The sequence below is a fragment of the Bactrocera oleae genome, chromosome 4, assembly GCF_042242935.1.
Source record: "Bactrocera oleae isolate idBacOlea1 chromosome 4, idBacOlea1, whole genome shotgun sequence".
Taxonomy (NCBI): Eukaryota; Metazoa; Arthropoda; class Insecta; order Diptera; family Tephritidae; genus Bactrocera; species Bactrocera oleae.
In genome coordinates, this window is record NC_091538.1 from 69401603 (window position 1) to 69421124 (window position 19522).

General features: G+C 35.5%; 2 protein-coding genes across 5 annotated transcripts; one reads left to right on the forward strand and one right to left on the reverse strand.

The window, feature by feature from the left end:
* Window positions 1-613: 613 nt before the first annotated feature.
* On the forward strand, window positions 614-2728 carry LOC106615355 (uncharacterized). Its single transcript, XM_014231539.3, has 6 exons — window positions 614-949; window positions 1017-1161; window positions 1217-1342; window positions 1983-2132; window positions 2218-2405; window positions 2483-2728. The coding sequence occupies exons 1-6, from the start codon at window positions 813-815 to the stop codon at window positions 2577-2579; spliced, it is 843 nt and encodes a 280-aa protein (XP_014087014.2). The 5' UTR covers window positions 614-812; the 3' UTR covers window positions 2580-2728.
* On the reverse strand, window positions 2710-13440 carry Hdc (histidine decarboxylase). 4 transcript variants are annotated; one of them, XM_036370174.2, is made up of 12 exons: window positions 13331-13440; window positions 12690-12841; window positions 10012-10590; window positions 9802-9911; window positions 8640-8693; window positions 8394-8569; window positions 8055-8323; window positions 7737-7991; window positions 6381-6526; window positions 6250-6301; window positions 5991-6152; window positions 2710-5614 (listed from the first exon to the last, which is right to left on the reverse strand). In XM_036370174.2, exons 2-12 carry the CDS (start codon window positions 12715-12717, stop codon window positions 4539-4541), a joined length of 2907 nt encoding a protein of 968 aa, XP_036226067.2. In that variant the 5' UTR covers window positions 12718-12841; window positions 13331-13440; the 3' UTR covers window positions 2710-4538. The 4 variants fall into 4 exon arrangements, with proteins under 4 accessions (XP_036226067.2, XP_014086987.2, XP_069964350.1 ...); XM_014231512.3 differs by lacking the exon at window positions 13331-13440 and adding an exon at window positions 13068-13085; XM_070108249.1 differs by lacking the exon at window positions 13331-13440 and adding an exon at window positions 12551-12630 and having other exon boundaries at window positions 12690-13016.
* Between the last annotated feature and the right edge of the window lie 6082 nt (window positions 13441-19522).

The following is a 19522-nucleotide window of genomic DNA, read 5'->3' on the forward strand; positions in this document are numbered from 1 at the left end:
ATATATTTAAATAACTTTCTAGAACTTACAAGGTTTATATAGATTTGTAGAAGTCTGAGTCGCCGAAAACAAAACAGATCAAAACTAGTTAATGATTTTTGAAGTAGATTGTTTTGAGACCTGCTCTAGATCTGGAACAATATGGGGTTTTCCAAAACCTTTATAGAAATTTGGAAACTTAAATATTGCTATGTTAGTTCATCATAGTTTGAAACCCATACATATTAAAAATTATCACCCCAATGTCAGTGTTTCTAAAAGATCAGTATACGTGTATATTCTGTGGCAGTTGGAAGCTTCTGAGATCACACAAAAAAGCCTACACAACTCCAAAAATATAGAAAATGTGTTGTTCGAATAAAGTTATTAATCATCAGAGATATTGTGGAAAGCGCCCAAGCAGTAATGAAAACTACAATCTAAAACTTTTCAGATCCTTCATTTTGAGTGCTGATAACAGGTCCAAGCAAGTGGGGGAGATGATTATGTTCATCAGTGAATAGTTAGGAAACCTTGTCCGTTTTTTAAGTGCTAATAAATATTGTGAATTCTCCCACTTTATTTTATTTAATCAGTGCTTCTTTTTCGTTTTTGATTATTGAAGTATTCCAAAAAAAAATATATGTTTACGTTTTGTGTGGAAGAAGAAAATTTCATTGTTTTGAAAATTACAAGTTTATTTAGTGTAAATAAAAAACGGAAAAAATAAATTCAAACAAAATTACGAAACGTTAAAAATCTCAACATTTAGTAATACTTTACTAAATTCATTAACCAAATTACGGTGTGTATTTGGTGTGCCAAATGGCAGAATGGCGGATGATGATAGCAGAACACCGCGTTTATATCAGTACCGACAAGATCGCTCACGATTCGCTTGCATTGCCTATAGTTTAACAGTGATCTTCTTTTGCATCTCAATCGTACAATGGATCTTAATGATTACGCTGTGAGTGTTTCTTTGACTATAACGTTCTCATTGAGCTCAACGTCTTTCTCGTTTGTTTGCATTTTAGTGATGGATTACGCAATTTTATCATTGACTCTTCATATATCTCAATAATTGCGCTTCTTATCGGCATGTTGTTGGTGACATCTTTCGTATTCTTCGAAAATCTGCGCTTTGCGAAGCCCGTCAATTGGTTGATAACAATTGTCATTGTAAGTATTTAACGAAGTTCTTCGTACCACAAATTAAAATACAAATTATTTATAGGTCCTCATGACAACTTGGGGCATTTCACGCGCTATTGTCGAACCAACTCTGGCGCTTTTCGGCATAACCCTGCTGTTCGTGTCTATCTTGGGCATTGCCTTCATAATGATCGGTGTATACATTCGTGTAAGTGCCGCGTTACTTTGAGAGAGTACTAATATATACATTTACATTTATGGGCGATGTAGAAAATAACCTTTGCATAGGCATGAAATTTAACCCACAAACCGACGAGTCAGAATCATGCTCAAATTTTCTTTCGAGCTTGCCTGGTTATATCGTATTGATAGCTATAAAGATTACTACAATCACGAGTACTTTCATACGCGGAAAAATTCATAAGTTCTTGAAAAAATTTGACAGTTCGTTTCGTTTATGACGTAACATGACGCGAAATAGATTGTATCGACTTAATTTTAATCAAAAATATGACAAGTTGTAGTTCCCCTTTCCTTTTCCTTCTAGCTTGCCCCGGGTGTATTCATATATGAGTACAATTACGTGCAATTACTGTTATCGACGAAAAATGCATTATTTCATGACATATTCAACGAAAGAAGGGATCTTTCTACAATCGCTATGAACATATATTGACAGTTCGTTTTGTTAATGTATGTTCATATCACTCCTGGAATACCCAAACTTAAGCCATTAATCCCCGAGGCAAAAGTTTTCTGTGAGATTTCACCTTTTCCTGGTTAAAAAAAAATACTCTTTGAATATTATATAATGTATGCACAACTTACGCATTTATGTTTTCTTTCAGCACGATTTAACACTGGATGTTGTAATATTGTTTGTAGCTGCTGTAATATTTTTTATTACCTCGGTATTCTTCGTAATGCTGCAGCTTTTGGCGGGCCTTAAAATAGCCTTTTTCATATATTCAACGATCATAATAATAACGGTGCTGATGGTCAGTTTTAAAAACTGTTATTGGTTTGAATTTTTTACTATACAACACTACGACTATTATACTCATTTCTTTGCCATCCTTTCAGTTCCTCATGTACCATGCGCAAACTATAAATGGTTACCGTTACGCGGAAATGCGTCTAAATGATTATCTGCTAGCCGCGCTTATACTCTATCACGATCTAACAATCCTATTGATCATGTCCTTCTTACTGATTGCCAAAATATATGAGTTGGCAGGCGGCAGTGGCCTATCCTTCTACGGTGATTCATGGTGAGTATCAGAAATGCAATGCGTTGAAAATCGTATACAAATTTTTAATGAAAAATTTTCCTATTTTGCAAAATCAGTTGTGGAAACTATACTGGCGCATCGAACAGATCGCTTTCTGACGACCTCGCGCTATATAACGACGGCAGTGACAATGTGGCACCAATTTATCTGTAAATTGTGCAAATTCCAAATTTTGTGAGAAGTTTTGATAAAATTGCAATAATTTCTTTGTTTAGTAAAAGTATGAATATTATGTAACTGTTAATGTATGCATGTGTGTGGTGAATAAAAGATCTTTGAAAGATTTTCATTTAAACAGTGTTGGATAACACCGGAACATTTATTTTCGATTCATTTAGGTTAATTTTTGTAATTAGACAGACATTGTATTATAATGTGAGTAACTCCATTTAAAAACACAGTTAATTTTTTTTTTTGACATTTGCAGTGTTGTAAACTGTTACACAATTAGAAATTAGCACAGATTGTCCTTTAACATGTTGGAAATTTTTTTTGTTTTGTTTTTTGCTTTGGTTTTTAAATATTTAAGCATTATTTTAATATTTTATTACGCGCTCTTCTTCTCCTTTAGCTTTCTTTAACTATGTACCTATAAGCTTAACTTCCGAGTTTTCCATCCACAATTCCAACATTTTCATTACACATTTATCTTTTTTTTTATAAGTTTTTATGTTCGTTTGTGAATTTATGTAAATATAACTCGTACGATCTACAACTCTGCCTAGCGCACATATGTATGCAGCATGCAGACTATTCTTATATATTTTAATATACATATATATATATATATATAATTTATTTATATTTGGTTATAATCATAGCAAGCATAAATATTTTGATTAATACGTATAATATATATTGTTCCCCTTAATTCTAGCCTTATTCTCAGTGTTCGCATTGGCTATGTTGTTAGTTGCCAGAAAAATTGTTCATTATTAGTCAGTGATTTTCATATATGTTAATAACTTTTGGGGGGGGACACACCCCAACAATTGAGTAAGATATACTTGATATAGATAATATAGATAATATTTGGTTATATTTATGTATTTTTGGTTATATTATATAGCATCTTCAATAAGATGGTACCATATTTGGCTATAGTAAGATATAGTAAGTGAGCAAGCTTGCATTTTCTCTTTTCAGTAGTAAGTCCAACGCACATTTATTTCATCCGAACCATATTAAATACTTTTTTATATTCAATTTACTTTGGTTTTTTTTTTAATTTCCCCAACATATATATATATATGTATTTTTGGAGTTTGCTATATATGCTTATATAATAAAGAAGATATAGTATATATGTAAGTATAGATTTAATAATTAAATACGTTTATATTTTTTTGGATTTTTGCTACGTTTCTAGTAGATTTTTATGCACTATTTATTGCTAGCACAGCAGAAGAACGCTACTCTTTAGGAAATATTAATTTTTTCGTATTCTTTTTTTACCAATTTTATTTGGAAGAAAAAATAAAATATAAGAAAATAACTAAAATACAGACATAAATAATAATAAAAAAAAAAAAAAAAAATATTTAAAAATGGTAAAAAAATTTTAAAAATCATAAAAATATATTTAAAAAATTTAAAAAAAAAATCCTACTTTGAAAACATTATTTCAAGTTATGCCGAAATAGCAAATAAATTATAAATAAAAAGGTAACAAAAAATTAACAAAATAATTTTTATGTTGAAAGATTTTTTAAAAATATTTTTTTAAATAAATTTCAATTATTTAAAGAAATATTTTTGTAAAATGTATAAAATCAACGTAATTAAAATATAAACAAAAAATATAAGGCTTTACTAATAATCTAACATTTTATACCTTTTTATTTAAATTTTTTTCATATCTCTTTATAGTAAATCTTGAATATAGTACGTATGTATATTTGCAAATTCCATGTAATTCATTAGCTTTAGTGTCTAGTTTTCCAAATTCGTTCCATACCATTAGCGTTTCCGTTATATTATATATATTACTTTGCTTCTATATTTTCATCTCAAACTAAGACCCAGCTCATCATAAACTAAAACCCTAACAACCACTGTATGTATGTATACATACTCACCTCAACTATCACATTAGCTCACTTTCAGCCAAAATCAAACCAGATCTAACGACGAAGAACGCGATTGTGCACCCGATGAAGTGATGGAATAGTCCTCCGAACTGCCACAACGCGCCACTTGCCACGCATCCGCGTCTGTCTCGTCCTCGGAGAGTGTCGCTGCGTTTAACGAAAACGACGCCAACGTGCTTGTCATTGTCGCTGGTGTCGCTAACACCTGCGCTCCCGGCCGCGCGTTAGGTGCGCTGTAAAATCGTGTTACATTGTGCCGATTCGAAAACAATTGCGCAGACATACTGAATGTGTCAGCAGGCGTGGACGTCGAAGAGATGGACATGCATTCGGAAGCGCTTTCGTCAATACTTGGTAGCGTTGAAGTGGAGCGCGCCGAAACGCTATCCATATTGAGAAGACGACCGCTCAAATAGCTCACACCGCGCACTGTAGGTGCGGGCGCGGTATCGAAACTGTGAAATAGCGCGCTCCATTGCGACTCAGCGTCCGGTGTTTCGGCGCTTGGTGTAGTCGGTGTGGTGCCGCCGCTCGGCGTGTTTGCATTGATTATAGTATTGGAGAAGTAATTGTTGGAGGGACCCACAGCCAAGCCCGTGTCGAGGTAACGCTTACCATGATAGATCTCTTGCATTGTATTGGCGCGAATTATCGTGCGCGTTGAAACGCTTGCCGCGTTACTAATCGCTTGCATTTGCTGTGTGAAATTATTATTGCCTGCGCGCTGTTGAGGCGGTACTAACAAAGGCGGGGATGGCGTTGTGCGCAGCGAGGCAGGCGCCGTGGAGGAGGTTGTGGCAAGTGTTGGTAGTGTGTTTGCCAAGAGCAGTTTGCATTTTGCGGCCACCAGCTGCACATTCGCGCTATCCAGTACACTTTTTTCCGACAGCAAGTCCTCGGATGTCTCATCGGAGACTTCATCTAAGGTGGCATGCAATGGTTTGTAGTGATGTTGTGGTGTTTGCGTGGCGGTGCTTTTGCGACGTGGCGATGCGAGGTTCTTTGTAGAAAATATCAAATTTTGGCTCAGATATTCAGCCGCGATCTTCATCGTGGAGAAGGCGGGCGGCGTTGCGGTACGTTTAACCGTTGGATAATCTATTTGAGCAAGGTGCGTTGATAAAAGTAAATACCTCACGAATACAGTGTACAAGTGATCGGTAAAGGGTGCACATAGCGTGAGATTATGATGTAAAAGTTATAGCAATATTCTTCAATTAATATGAAAAAACTGATTTTTATTGTTTTCTTTCAAGTTTTCCCTTTGGGGCCCATAGAAACTTCCTACACCCTTTCCGATATTGACTTAAAATACTTATATATCAATGTATTTATCAAGCCTGGCTTTCACTACACTCCGTTGCAGGTGAAGCTTTACGAAAAATAAAAACAATAGCAACAACAAATATAAATACAATACAACATTTAGCATTTGCAGAAGCGATTAGCTGACTACTCTACCTTGACGGCATACCTTCCGCGGACTCTTCACTATCTTCGCATATCGAGCTTGGATTTTTATTCTTTTTAACTGGTGTTGTAGTGCCATTTGCTTCGGTGCTAGAATTATTTGTACCCGAATCGAAAGAGTTCTGCACAACCACATCCATATGGGAGTCTAGTGAGAATTGCTTGCCTGTTTATAATGAGACGAGATATATCGTTATTTCATAATATTATAGATGGTAACCCATATATGTAAATAAAAATGCACAAGGTCCACTTATTTTTACCAGACATAAGAATACCGCGCACTCGTCGCCGCATCGATGGTGATTCTTGGTGCTGTGCAAATTAAACAAGTGGTGAATATGAAAAACTATTAGGGTTTGTGCTGGTAAATATGAAATTCGTTGAAACTTACAGCAATACGTACGCCAGCATAGGTTTTAGCCAAAAATTCGTCGGCGTCAAATATTGCCGCAAAAGAACCGTTGACGATTTTGGGAGAGAGTGGTGAGTTTGAGAGCAATAGACTGGAGCCGAAAGCTTCGCTTTTATCCTTGGTATCTGTGAAGTTACAAAGGTTATGTAAAAGGTGTTAAGATAGTTGGGTGTTTTTTATATGTATATTTGCTATGTATAATAACGTAACAAAAAAATATCCTTACACTTATATTTCTTGGAATTAATATGTCCATTAAAGAATTTCATACCATATGATCAAAATTTAACCGGACTGACAATATTTTTACGTGTTTTAATACAATAAGAATTGTTTGCCACCAAATTAAGCCTTCAATGCCTTCAGCGAACGATTTTCAATGAACTCATGACTCGTTCCCAGAAGCGGATTTTTTTAGCGATGACTCTCGTTTCAATAAATTGCTGCCCAAAAATCCGGTCGTTTACGCCGAATTACTTCATTTAGACTCCTTAAAACGGTCAAGTAGTATTCCTCATTGAGCGTTTGACTCTGTGAAATGAACTTACGGTAATCAAAGAAAACGATTAGCAGCACCTGGATTATTGGTAGTTTTTTTGGTTTCGGTTCACCATTCGCTAGACTGTCTAATAGTTTCAACGTCATATTCATAAGCCCAAGTTTGCGATAAAGTAGACTCCCACAAACACTTCTGCAACATTTTCATTGATTGCGTAGCCGTGATTCCATTGGAAACACAAAATTTCAAGCAAATTCGTTGTTCGATTTCTTTTTCCATAGTAAAAGTCGCCAGACAAATTTCTCGCGTCAAGCTCACACTAATTGACATAGGGAGATCAAACTTTATGTTCGTGGTATGATTGAAGCAATCTAGGAAAAAATTCTATCGAATCGGTTTGCGCGCTCACGCTGCGGTGCATTGAAAGTCTTTGCTTCACCCAGCTGAAGGAGTTAAGCTAGGTGAAGCAAAGATACATAATCACCTTAAATTTTGAGTTATTAGTGAAATCTAGCTGTCAGAAGAAGCGACTCTATTTCTAACAGCCCATATCACTTTTTATAAAAAAGCCCTAAATTTGAAAGTTATTTTCCAATAAAGCACAGTTCTTTGTAAGTCCGCTCTTCTTACAGTTTATCATAGTGTTAGCTGAAAGTTGCATAGTTTTAGGCGCTTATTTAAAGAATCTTCGCAATACATCGCCAAACTTCATACCTAAGTTCTTCATATATTCACACACACTTCTGCTGTTTTACTTAAGTCGAAGAATTCATCAGATTATGCTCTTATAATACTGTTAGCTATTAAAAAAAGGGGAATTAGAATGCTAAACTTACCTTTTAGGTAAACTTTATTTCTACTCGATATTGTAATATTCATTTCATCAAGTATCATGGACGCCACGCGTCTTATCTCATTCCAATCCTTAACAATATCGTCAACAGTTGTATTCGTAGAGGTCACCGTGAACCGTATGACATATTTGCCTTTCAAAGAGGATGGTATACAATGCAGATTACCGCGATGATTGAGACGCTTCAAGAGACGTTCGGTAATCTCATTGTCACCTTTAATGCGAAACACCACCATGCCTGGAGTTTTTAAGCAGTCACACTATTATTGCCATTACTATAATTTCAATATCCACGCCTTACCCAAGTGCCGTTTAGCTGGTATCTCGAAACGGTGGTCGGCCAATACAAGCGCTTCGAACTTTTGCGCCAATCGTACACCTTCGCGTATGTGCTTTTGCAGACCTTTAATGCCGAACGAACGCAATACGAAGAAAACTTTCAAAGCGCGAAAGCGTCTACTTAACGGTATCTGCCAATGCATGTAATCAATGGAGACACCCGAGTTTTCATGCTGTAAGTAAAGTGGTTCCACATTGAAGGTGCGATGCACGGCGGTGCTGTCCTTAATCCTAATGTGATTGTTGCAGTGAAACGAAAAATGTGCTGTAAATAGTGTTCTTAGATCGAAATATCGCTTACCATAATGCCGTCGCGTCAAAATGCACCATGAGCCACTTAGATGGATTGAACGCAATCGAATCTGCTTTCTCAATGCCACGCAGCCAGGTGCGGAATTCAGGGCAAATAAAAGCGCTACCTGCGTAAGCGCTATCGACATGGAGCCAAATATTGAAATCGCGACACACTATGCCAATCTGTGTGCAGTAAAAATATAGTAAATATTTTTGATGGCTTTCAAATTGTGAGAAGTTAATGGGTGCGTACCTCTTCCAAATTGTCGAAGGAACAGGAACCTGTGGTACCCAACGTGGCGCAAACCTGAAAAATTATTTTCGAAGCAGGATGCAAAAAAAGAAAGAGTGGAGGAAAATAAAATATCTTCGAGATATGAAAAATAAAAGTACTGTCTCTCAGTCAATTTTATAGATCTGGAAGAGTGGTATCCTTAGATAAAATCATCGCTAAAGAGAAACAGGGCTACTGATGTGTAATGATGGTGAAAATTTCATGTCTGATGTAAAAAAAGTTTTATAAAACCTAGGTTCATACGGAGAAAGTTTAAATTTTATAAAATCCATAAATATAAAAAACTCGACAGAAATAAAAGAGAATCTCCACCAAACTACTATCAAATTATAGTAGTATATAATCTAATAAGAAAAATTCGTTGTAAAATACTTAAGATATGATAATAAGAATTTAGATATCCTAAACAAGTATTAGGTGTTCACTAACAATCGGAATAAAAAAAAATTCATATCCGAAACTTTGAGATATTTCATTATATACTTTCATTCTGATCACTAAAGAACTCAGGTAATCGTTCCTCGATATATACATTTATTCTATTTATTCCATTCCCCATTTGAGCAGACTACGTTGCTCAATTTGCTTAAATACGAAACTAGGCCGCTTCAGCACACTCGCACATTTCCCTTTCCTTTGAATTATGAGGGCACTATTTCTCTCAAAAGTACCAGTTGCTTATTTTTTTGTTTATTGTTTGCCATCTCTCTTTCACCAATGCCCATTCTAATGATTCTTCGCTGATTCCGAAATGCGCAAAACACTGTGATTACTTTGCTGGCAGCAAATGTAAGACTTAATCCTCTTTGGAGTCATTGTAACAAAATACGAAGCAATTTGTATGACACATGACATGTGCCGCCTGCCGACAAGTGACTTAGCGGTGAATTCATCTACTTCACGTGGACTTTTCAATATTAATTGGTCCCCATGGGATCCCACGCAAAGGGGTAACAGGCAATCAGCTAAGAGCAGCCGCGTCTATTTTAATGGACATTGGTGAAGAGGAATAGTCACCGTACTTACTGGGCGAAGTGACGGAATTTAATAGCTAAGCTCTTTTGCTGAATCAATTTTAATAGGATATAAATAATTTGTTAATTTTTTGTTGGAGACTTACCCAAAACGGCACGAGTCCTTGCTTAATGTCATCCTCGATGGCCTCGCGCAACGCCTTGCCACGCATCGCCAAGCTGTCGTCGGCCTCAATGAAACGCATACGTACAAGCCCTGTGAATTAATTAAAGAAAGAAAGAGAGAACACGAAACAGGCGTGAGAGTGTGTATAGCTCATAAGCTGATTAAAATTTCAGCTGAGCGGAATACTTACCTATTAGCGCTGCCTTCTCCACGCTTGAGTGTGCCTGATCAGAACAATAGGCAACTAGTCGCGCATTGATTTCCGCATCCTGAAAGCCGGGATGACGTTCGTGAAAGCGTTGTATGGCTCGCGTGCGTCCCGCCAGCAGACACACCAGTGTAGCTTCACTTGCCGTCGTCTGTATGACACCACCGCCTGGACTTTTATTATGCAAATGCAAGAAATCATCAGGCAAACCAATCATTTTGCCCAACCAATTCATCACAATCACTTCGAGTTCCGTGCAAGCGGGTGAACTGGCCCAAGTGAAACCTAAACAGTTAATCGCATCGGCTAACATATCGCCGAGAAGTGAAGGAAATGAATTCAGCGCTGGAAAGTAAGCATGCATGTGTGGACTTTGCCAATGTGTTATGCCTGGCATAATGACGCGTTCCACATCGGCGAATATGGCATCCCAATTTTCACCTTCGACCGGTGCAAACTCGGGCAACAGACCGCGCATGTACCCGGGTTTGACATCGGGAAACACGCGACGATCACGAATGTTTTCTAAATAATCGGCAATATAGTCCACCATCTCTTTGCCTGACAAGAATACAACGAATTGGTTTTTTTTTTTTAAATATATAAAATCAAAGTTAATAACGTTTGATTAGAACGTAAGTCGAATGAGAATGTCATACGCTTGATTTTTATCTTTAGAAAGTAAATTTTTATTTTTTTAGTCACGTGACAATTATTTGTGACGAATTTGATTTTAAGTAAGCTGGCTTCCCAGACATCGACTCTCAAGTTTTATAAAATTGCTCTGAGATTGTGCGATCTACTTTTTAAAAGTTGAACATTATATTTATTTAATAAATCAATAGGTCGGCAGAGAGGGATCTCACGAACTTTTGCTTTTAAGTAAATGTTTAGCGTTTTCGATAATATCGCTAGAATCTTGAGGTGAATTTTTCACCAGCAAAATCATTTGTCATAGACAGGAACTGATAGTAATCACTTGATGCCAGGTTTGGACTATTAGATGGATGCATGAGACCAAGCTCCGAATTAGGAATGCGGCTGTAGGGGAGTAGCTCATAGTACATAATTCCTGATGCTACCAAACACTTGACAAAAAATTTGAGAGTTAATCCTGGCTAGGTTGTTCTTTGTGTTGGCTAACCGCGATTCGACTTCTTTTGTCGAAGAAGAACTGTAAATTATGGTATATTTTCTCTTTCGTGGTGTGCATCTTTGAGCGTGCTCAAACAATACCGAGTCAAGCAATCACAAAATTATTTGAGAAGTTCATTTAGTGTAAAATCTTATATTTCTTACGCCATACTATAGTGTAATCTGATCACATTTATAAAACGTGAGATATAGATAACTAAAGCCATATATTATTTTAATGCCGTCAATACATTCCAGTGTCGAAAAACCTAAGATGTTAGGCTTATCACTTTTTCAGTCAGTTCTCAGGGTGTAGTAATACTAGAAACTAAGGTAGGTTAGGTTGGGTTAGATGAAAAATGTCGATCCAAAAACGGATTCTACTTGAACAGCTGAGAACGCAGGTCTATTGTGATATTTAAATATGTACACTTCTCAGTATTGAACGAAAAAACTTTCAAAATCAACAAAGCGTTTATAGTCTGCCAAAAATTTGTTGAATATCTAAGCTTTTGACTCACAAGGACCTACACTGTAGAATCTTCGCGTTTTTCTCAAATATGTCATATTTCGTATATGCTAATACAATTACTTTGCTTAATTTTTTATAATATATGTGAGCTCGGACCTTAAAAAGTGGCACTCCAAAGAAGATTTATGGGGTACGTTTAATGCTGGCATTTCACAACAACATTTAAAGACTTTATAAACGAGCTCGCACTGCATAGTAATGCGCGCTTAACAAATCAAAAAATTAAGATTAAACAAAAAAGAGATACTTTCACTTTATTCCATTAGTCATATGACGTTGTAAAGAGTCAGCTTATTTGCATTGAGTTTAAATTTCGCAATGATTCATGGGGTTTCAGTCGTATTTCAAAATAAATGTTGGACAATGCGAATTGCTGCGAAAGGGATAAAAGCGGAAAAAATCAAAAAATGCTGAAACGTACTTTTCGCTAAACTGGCTAACAAGACAGAATGCAAAGCAAAACCGAACCGAGCGACAAGGGATGGGTGAAAGTGGAAAAGTGGAGAAGGCAAACCAAATGTCAGAAGAAATTCTGAAAATCTGATTATGTGCGAGCGAAACGAAAAGTTTAGACTATGGAATGCAAATGTCCAAATGATTTTACATGAGACGCAAAGCTGACACAAACACCCACACACACACACGTACATTTTGATTTCCATTGGTTTTCACACTGTACATATGTTATTGTTATTTTTATTGCATTTTCCGAAGGATTGGCAAATTAAATTAAGTTGAAATTTATATGCGAATAAAATTGGACTAACGGGATCTGCTGCTGCGCTAGCTGTGTCTTCCGAATGTTGATGCAGTAAATGCATTTTTTATATATGAACACCCACAGAGCGGACTTACAAGTAGTTAATGGGGGTTTGTGTGCAAACTCTTTTCCTAGCTGCTCCTAAGCAATTTTACATTCACACCATTTAATGTAACTGTTTGTAGTTTCATTTAGATTGGCTTAAAAATATATAAATTTCATTTTATTACTCACCCCGTCGTCGGTATTCGTTCACATCCATGCTATTTTAAAGGCGGCTGCTGCTCAACTTCGAATTATTCAATGCCTGTCCTTGGCTGTGGTTCCAGTTGTGTGTTTCAAAGTAACCGCACTTTAAACTGAATTTGAGAAATTCCTCGGAGTCACTTTATTGCAAGCGAAAATTTAGAAGAAAAAATCTAAATTTATTTCAATTAAACCTTTGGAGTTCGCATATGAAACCACAAATCGCGATTTTGGATATTTGCGTTGGGCAAAAGTCGAGAATGACGATTTGTGGTTTCTAATGCGGCTCCGCAAAGCTCAATAAAAATTCAAATGAGTGAAAAACTAATTTACGTGGGCGAATGCACGAAGTGCGCTTTGTCTTACGTTTTGGCCCTTTACCTGGCACCTGCTGCAACGCAAAACTCGCTTTCTACGGTTGCTGCGTTAATTTCGTTGCGGAAAAATAAATTCGCCTACGATTCTAGTGAACGCCTACACACACAAGTGACTCAAGCACCTCAAGCAAAAAAGGTTTCAAAGCACACACACACACAAACAAACAAACGTGTTTCTATCGATCTTTTCTAAGGCTTCTTTATTTTGCTGGGGAGAATGCGTGGAAATGAGAATAGACAATGTTCGCTTACCGAAAACACGTAACAGCTGCGAAAATATTTTCAAAAGCGTGTACCGTTAATATTCATGCAGTTAGGGGTGTTGGGTGAGCCGTTGGCGGTGTTGCGCTGTTGTTGTTTTTTGGCGTTGGAATTGGTTATTGTAAAATGACAATTAGTTGACATTTGGGCTCGGAAAAATGCACCACGATACACCATGGGGTCACTGTAAATTGTGAATAGAAATATTTATATTTACTCAATATGTTTATGCAGGTACGTACATATATAATATTTGCATACTAAATAAAAGGATGTGGAATATAACTGCCCTGATTTATGAAAATTTTCGTATGAAAGCATTTTTCTTACTTCAGCAGTGTACAATCAGTAGCTCTTTCGGTTAACTTGTCCTAACGACAGCACAAATGTTTCACAGCTTGCTTTTGTTACAACAAAAATCACAGTTTTGTAAAAAAAATATGCAAAATGAATTCACTGACGCCACTTGGCTCGCATTAGTTCAGTCAAAATTAATGGGAAAAATATAGCCCTTCGTAAGTGTAAATGTTTAGGACGGCACTGTCAGTTATAATATTGAGCTTTCTTGACCTATGTAATTAGTTAAGAATGTGAGATTTTCTGAGATTTGATATTCATTTGAGTTTAATTTTTTGTAGTATCACGGAATGGGTTTGGAGAAATTTTTTATATTTATTGTTGACATACCCACTTTACGAGTGGCACGAAAATACTGAAAAACTACTATTCGCAATTAGCGAAATTCTAACAAAAACAAAGCAAAATATAGAAAACTTAACTAGCAGACCAAACCACGCGTGGTTGGTATACATTGAATACTATTTTAATAAACTATTCAATGCAGTGAAAATATAGTTATCGAATAAAGGCGAAAATGTTATTGCCGGTATAACAATCCGAGAGACTAGTGCAGAAGCCTTTGAAAATTATTAAAAAAGAAAGTAATTCATATTGGGTTAAAATCCATTGGAAACGAAAGATAAAATGACAAACATTAAAGGAAAATGATTTACGGGCGATCTGAGGTCGGGAAGAGGAAGAGGAGGGGCGGTTTTGAATTTTTAATGGTAAAAAGTGGTTTATCCCGATTTTCGTTAAAGCTACCAGTCCTATAGAAAAAGTACGGCAATGTGTTAGGTAATGAAATGATATACAACTTTTGTATTTAGATTCTTTTCAGATTACCTGAAAATATATGTAAAAAATTCAAAAAAAAAAGTTTTTGGTTTTTTTTTTAATTTTTACAAAATTTTTTTTCTTTAACGAAATTTGGGATGAACTTATCTTCTTATATCTCAAACACATTGTAATTTTTTTAATTCAAAATATTTGCTTCTTCTCCTCTATTTTGATCTAACAAGTTGCACAACACTGTGTGGTCAGTCCAAATCTATTAAAGTTCTCAGATTTCTGTCTGCTTCCATTTGTGTGATATACCATATGATTAAATATGACCCGGACTGCCATTTTCGCGTACTTTAATACAAATCTTTATTATCGACTTCAAAATAGGTTCCTTTTAAGCTGAAACAAGCATGCCAACGTTTATTCCAAATTTTCATACATTTTTTATAATTCTCGGCTTGGATGACCTTCAGTGCCTTCAGCGAGTTTTTGTTTTTATATTTTCGGCTGATTTTTTGCACGCCATTCGCTCGATTGTTGGAAACTCTCGTTAACAGTTATGACGCGTTTGATGAATGTAGGGTCTTCAGCAACGTTGTAAAGCGCCTCTTTTTTGACCTCTAATTGATGCAGATCAAACTTTATACGAATATAAAATATCTATTATCTATTGTAACTAAATGTTATTAACTCATCTAGTTTTATTACTATATGCAACTTGCTTGATATTTAAAGAGTTTATCTAAAGTCAAGTAGACTAATACAAGTAGAAATCCGTAAATTCAAGGTATGGAGGCTAGAGACCGATGACCGATTTTATAAAATTTTGATACCAAACACTCTTTTAAGCACTGAACTAAGCTAGCTTAAAGCCTAATAGACTAAACTGGGCCCCTATTAGCACACTGTTTGTAGTAGTAGATCCAAGTGCCGTTGTCTATTAATTTGTAATTAGCAATTAAAATGGAATTATGCAGAGAAACCATATTTTTTCATACATAATAATCATATTTTTATATTTATTATTTATTTTTGAAATATATACCTTGGTTACACATAATTTTCCAAAATTTCACTACATTCTTGGTTCACATACATAAGTATGTTTCTTAATGCCAACTTTTATTTTATATCTACACCAATTTCAGGAATATATTTTTTCATAACTTATTCACTTAAAAATCTGAACTATTCGAGCATGGCCGAGGGCCATCACCGACTGCAGCATTTCACACACAGGATGCGTATTTATACCGAACGAGGCATACAACAAAGGCAATCCTAGCTCTAGCTAATAAGTCATTGTAAAGGGCCTTAGAAAGGCACGAGCTTATACAAAACATTAGTATGTATGTATGTATATTACTATGGATATCATATTGTAAATATACTATATTAGCAAACGACATCACTTGCAATTGGCTCCACTAACGAAAGGGTAGCAAATTCATAATGTCCTTTACGTCAAGATGCCAAAGCTAGGCTGTCTAACACTTCGTATTGGCCGAGCTATGGCGTCGTAAAAGACGACGCTGCGATGGTGTGTTGCCTTCAAGCCAATCAGAAACCAGCATGGCGGGTGGTTAACGATATTACTGTGTTGCTAGTAATATGATACTTTTTACCGTTATTTTGAGTTATGTTCTAAGCTGCGATTAGCTTAAACATAAAGCAATATCTAAGCTGGCAAGTGCAAGCTGCGCACTGGTGAAGTATTGAGAAAGCAAAGTTTTTTGCTTTATGTTTAAGAATTTCGTTCTGCTAAAGGAAATTTGGTATAATTAAACAGAAAAACACAAAATAGCTAAATCTAAAAATAAGTCAATAACTCATCTATTCATTATGGACAAAATACTCTCAAAATCGCAATATGTTCATGCCTACATATTTACAGTCACGTGTATGCATGTAAATATATGTATGTGTGTATGTGCTGGCGTAAACGCTTGCGAATGCTTAACTAAATGGCGGCTATATATAGAAAAAGGTATAGCTTTTCATATTTTACATTGACCATGTACTTAAATATACAATATATTTATACATGAATGTACATATGCGTGTACGTTAGCAATTTTTTCGCTGTAGTAACAGCAACGCAGATGAGACGAAATGAAATCGCTTCCAAAATACCGCCTAGTTAGCTGCACACTTTGTGGCGTCATGCTTGGGGTCAATGAGCCGCGACGAGCCGTTCGCGCTCGCAATGTTTTGGCTTGTACAATAAAATACCGCTACGTTTAGTAGCTTCTGAAATACAAATTGCCAAACCAACAAGCGAAAGAACGAAAATGAAAATAAATTAAAAAAAAAAATAAAAATATATACAACAAAAACGCTGGAAGAAATTAAAACGACGAAAATTACAAATAGCTGTAAATGAAGTTGGAGGGAAAAAGGTGAAGCAATACGGCAAGAATTTCGGTTTTTAACAAAAGAACAGTTATTGCTGTTGCGTTTTACGACCGCTACGATGAACCGTTTTGGGTTGCTTGTGTCCGTTGCTGTCGATTGCTGTTGTCACTACCACATAACTTTTGCTCGCTGTTGTTGTTTTTGTTGTATTTGCCGTTAGCCCATTGGTATTTTTATTGCACACACGAAAAATTTCGCCAAGAAAACGCAAGTAAAAGTTGGTTAACTCGCCGAAATTCGTGAGTTCTGCGTCAGCGTCAAGCTATGTATCACTTATGGTGGACGGACGCAGCATTTTATTTGTTTAAGACGTTACTTGTCGATTGCTTTGCATTTGCTGTTTTTACTGTTGTTGTCACACGATACCTGGCTTTGTCATTGTTTTATTTACATTAGTAGATACATTCAAAACTATACATTTACATACACCACTAGCCCAGCAGGAAAAATTGTTGGTAGTAAATGTATGTATAACGGACTTATAATCATATTAATTAATCATTCCCATTAATGCTTGAAGACTAGCGACCAAAGCAGTCACTCCTCACTTGTAAAAATCAGAAATCAAAACACACGCCCATCAGTCTGGAAACCTCAGCTTAAAATTTGAGCGGCATATGCGAAACCTATTAACATCCACAATGAAAGAAAGTGTGATATGGGAGGAGAAATAAGAATCAAAATATATTTTATTTATGGTCAAGTAATAAAAATTTAATCCAGAACCGTCAGATGAATGCGGATTTTCCAACAAAAGTTTTCTGAAGCTTCATTGAAAGTCAAAGAAATTCTACTGAGAAAACACTTATAAAGAGAAGCCCACATATTCACCCTTAATTTCACAAGGATAAACTTGACGTCACTAAAAAATCCATTGTTAACAAGTCAGTATCTTTATCCATATCTAATGTTTTCAACTTATAGTCTTTTGCATTTAATACCTTTTGATTTACAATTGCAAGTCCGAAAAATCACGCTTTGTTGTGCATTTTTTAGAGCGATTTTATTTAATAATGTATAATAAATAAAAAAATATACAGTTACAGAAATTAATATACTTAAAAATTAACGCTTTATGTTGAAAAAGATTGGATTCCCTTGATATTGGATGAATGAACTGCAGGAGGATTTCAAAAAAGGGGTCTAGCGGTAAGAAAGATTTTTCTGGTTAAAATCATCTCAAATCTAAAAATAAAAATATACAGATAATAATCAAATTCAAAATTTTGATTTTTGTCAAAATGGCAGCTTTCCAAAAAAGGCATTATTTTTGAAAAAATTTACAATTCAGTGTGGCGATTTGATTATAAGAAATATAATTCCTTCGATCATTAAATTAGAAATATTTGTATCTAAGTAGATTGTGTGAAATTTTCAAGTAAATAAGTTAAGTCCGTTTGCAGAAGATTTGCTCACCGAGGCTGAAAGCAGCGTTACGAGAAAAACGCGTTTAAGGTTTTGGGAACTGATTAAACAAAGTTTAAAATTCTTACAAATACGCTTAATGTATGTATATCTTTCAAACATTTTTCGGGATCAACTTCAAATTTTTAAAGAATATGGAAATATACGATGTGTATTCAATATACTTATATGCAAACAAAATCGACTTTTTGAATTTCACATGTGACTATAACCCCTTAGATGTCTTCCATTTTCTTGTTTTTCCTCTATAAATTTGAGTCTCTATTTACACGTTTTTCTACTGGGTGAGCGTGTTTAACCTGTATCGCAAGCATATATGCATAAAGTATTTTTGTGTTTGCTTATACATATGTATGTATGTACGTATGTGAGTACTGCTGCGTACATTCAGTCATTCATTTGCATTGAACGTTTTTAATTATCGCCGAAAATACATAACTCAGCATTATGTGGGTGGAAATTTCCGACCTAAATTATGCCAACGCAACAATAAAAATCGAAAAGTTCTAGCTTTCAGTTTTATCTGTTTAAAGTCCGTTTTTACTTGTAAGTAATTTGTAATTGCATACGAGTACATATTAGAGACTAAATTATAAAATATCGTAGTAAGTGTTATGTGGGGTCCTCCAAACTTATTGAATTGATGGACTGAAATGCAGCGAGATACATTCAAAAGCAAGGAAATAGAAGAAATTTTAATTGAGTCGTTTTTACATCACAAATAGACTGATGATGAAAAATTAATTTATTAGGCAGCCCTCAAGGCAAGAAATTATATATGAAACCTGGCCAACCATACAAAACAAAGGCAAAGAAAAATATCCATGACGCCTCTGTGTTAGGTGGGATCAGAAGAGCGTAATTTGCGACTAGACACGAGGCAATAATTTTATTTAAATTATGACATCGCTTGGCCTTATGTTGCAAAACCTGTTGGAAACTTTTTGGAAAATACCAGCTGGGAAGTTTTGCTTCACACGTTCTATAGCTCAGACCTTGCCCCTTGTGAATACCATTTGGTCTGGTCGATGCAGAATGTACTCGCTGGACTACGTTTCACATCAGAACAGGGTATTAAAAATGAAGCCATTGATTCTTGGCCAAGCCGGTGCAATTATTTTAAGACGGAATCAAATTTCCAGAAATATGGAAAAATGTTTTAGCTTCAGATGGGTTAATTTGAATAAGACTATTTAACATATTGCTGTTAAATAAACG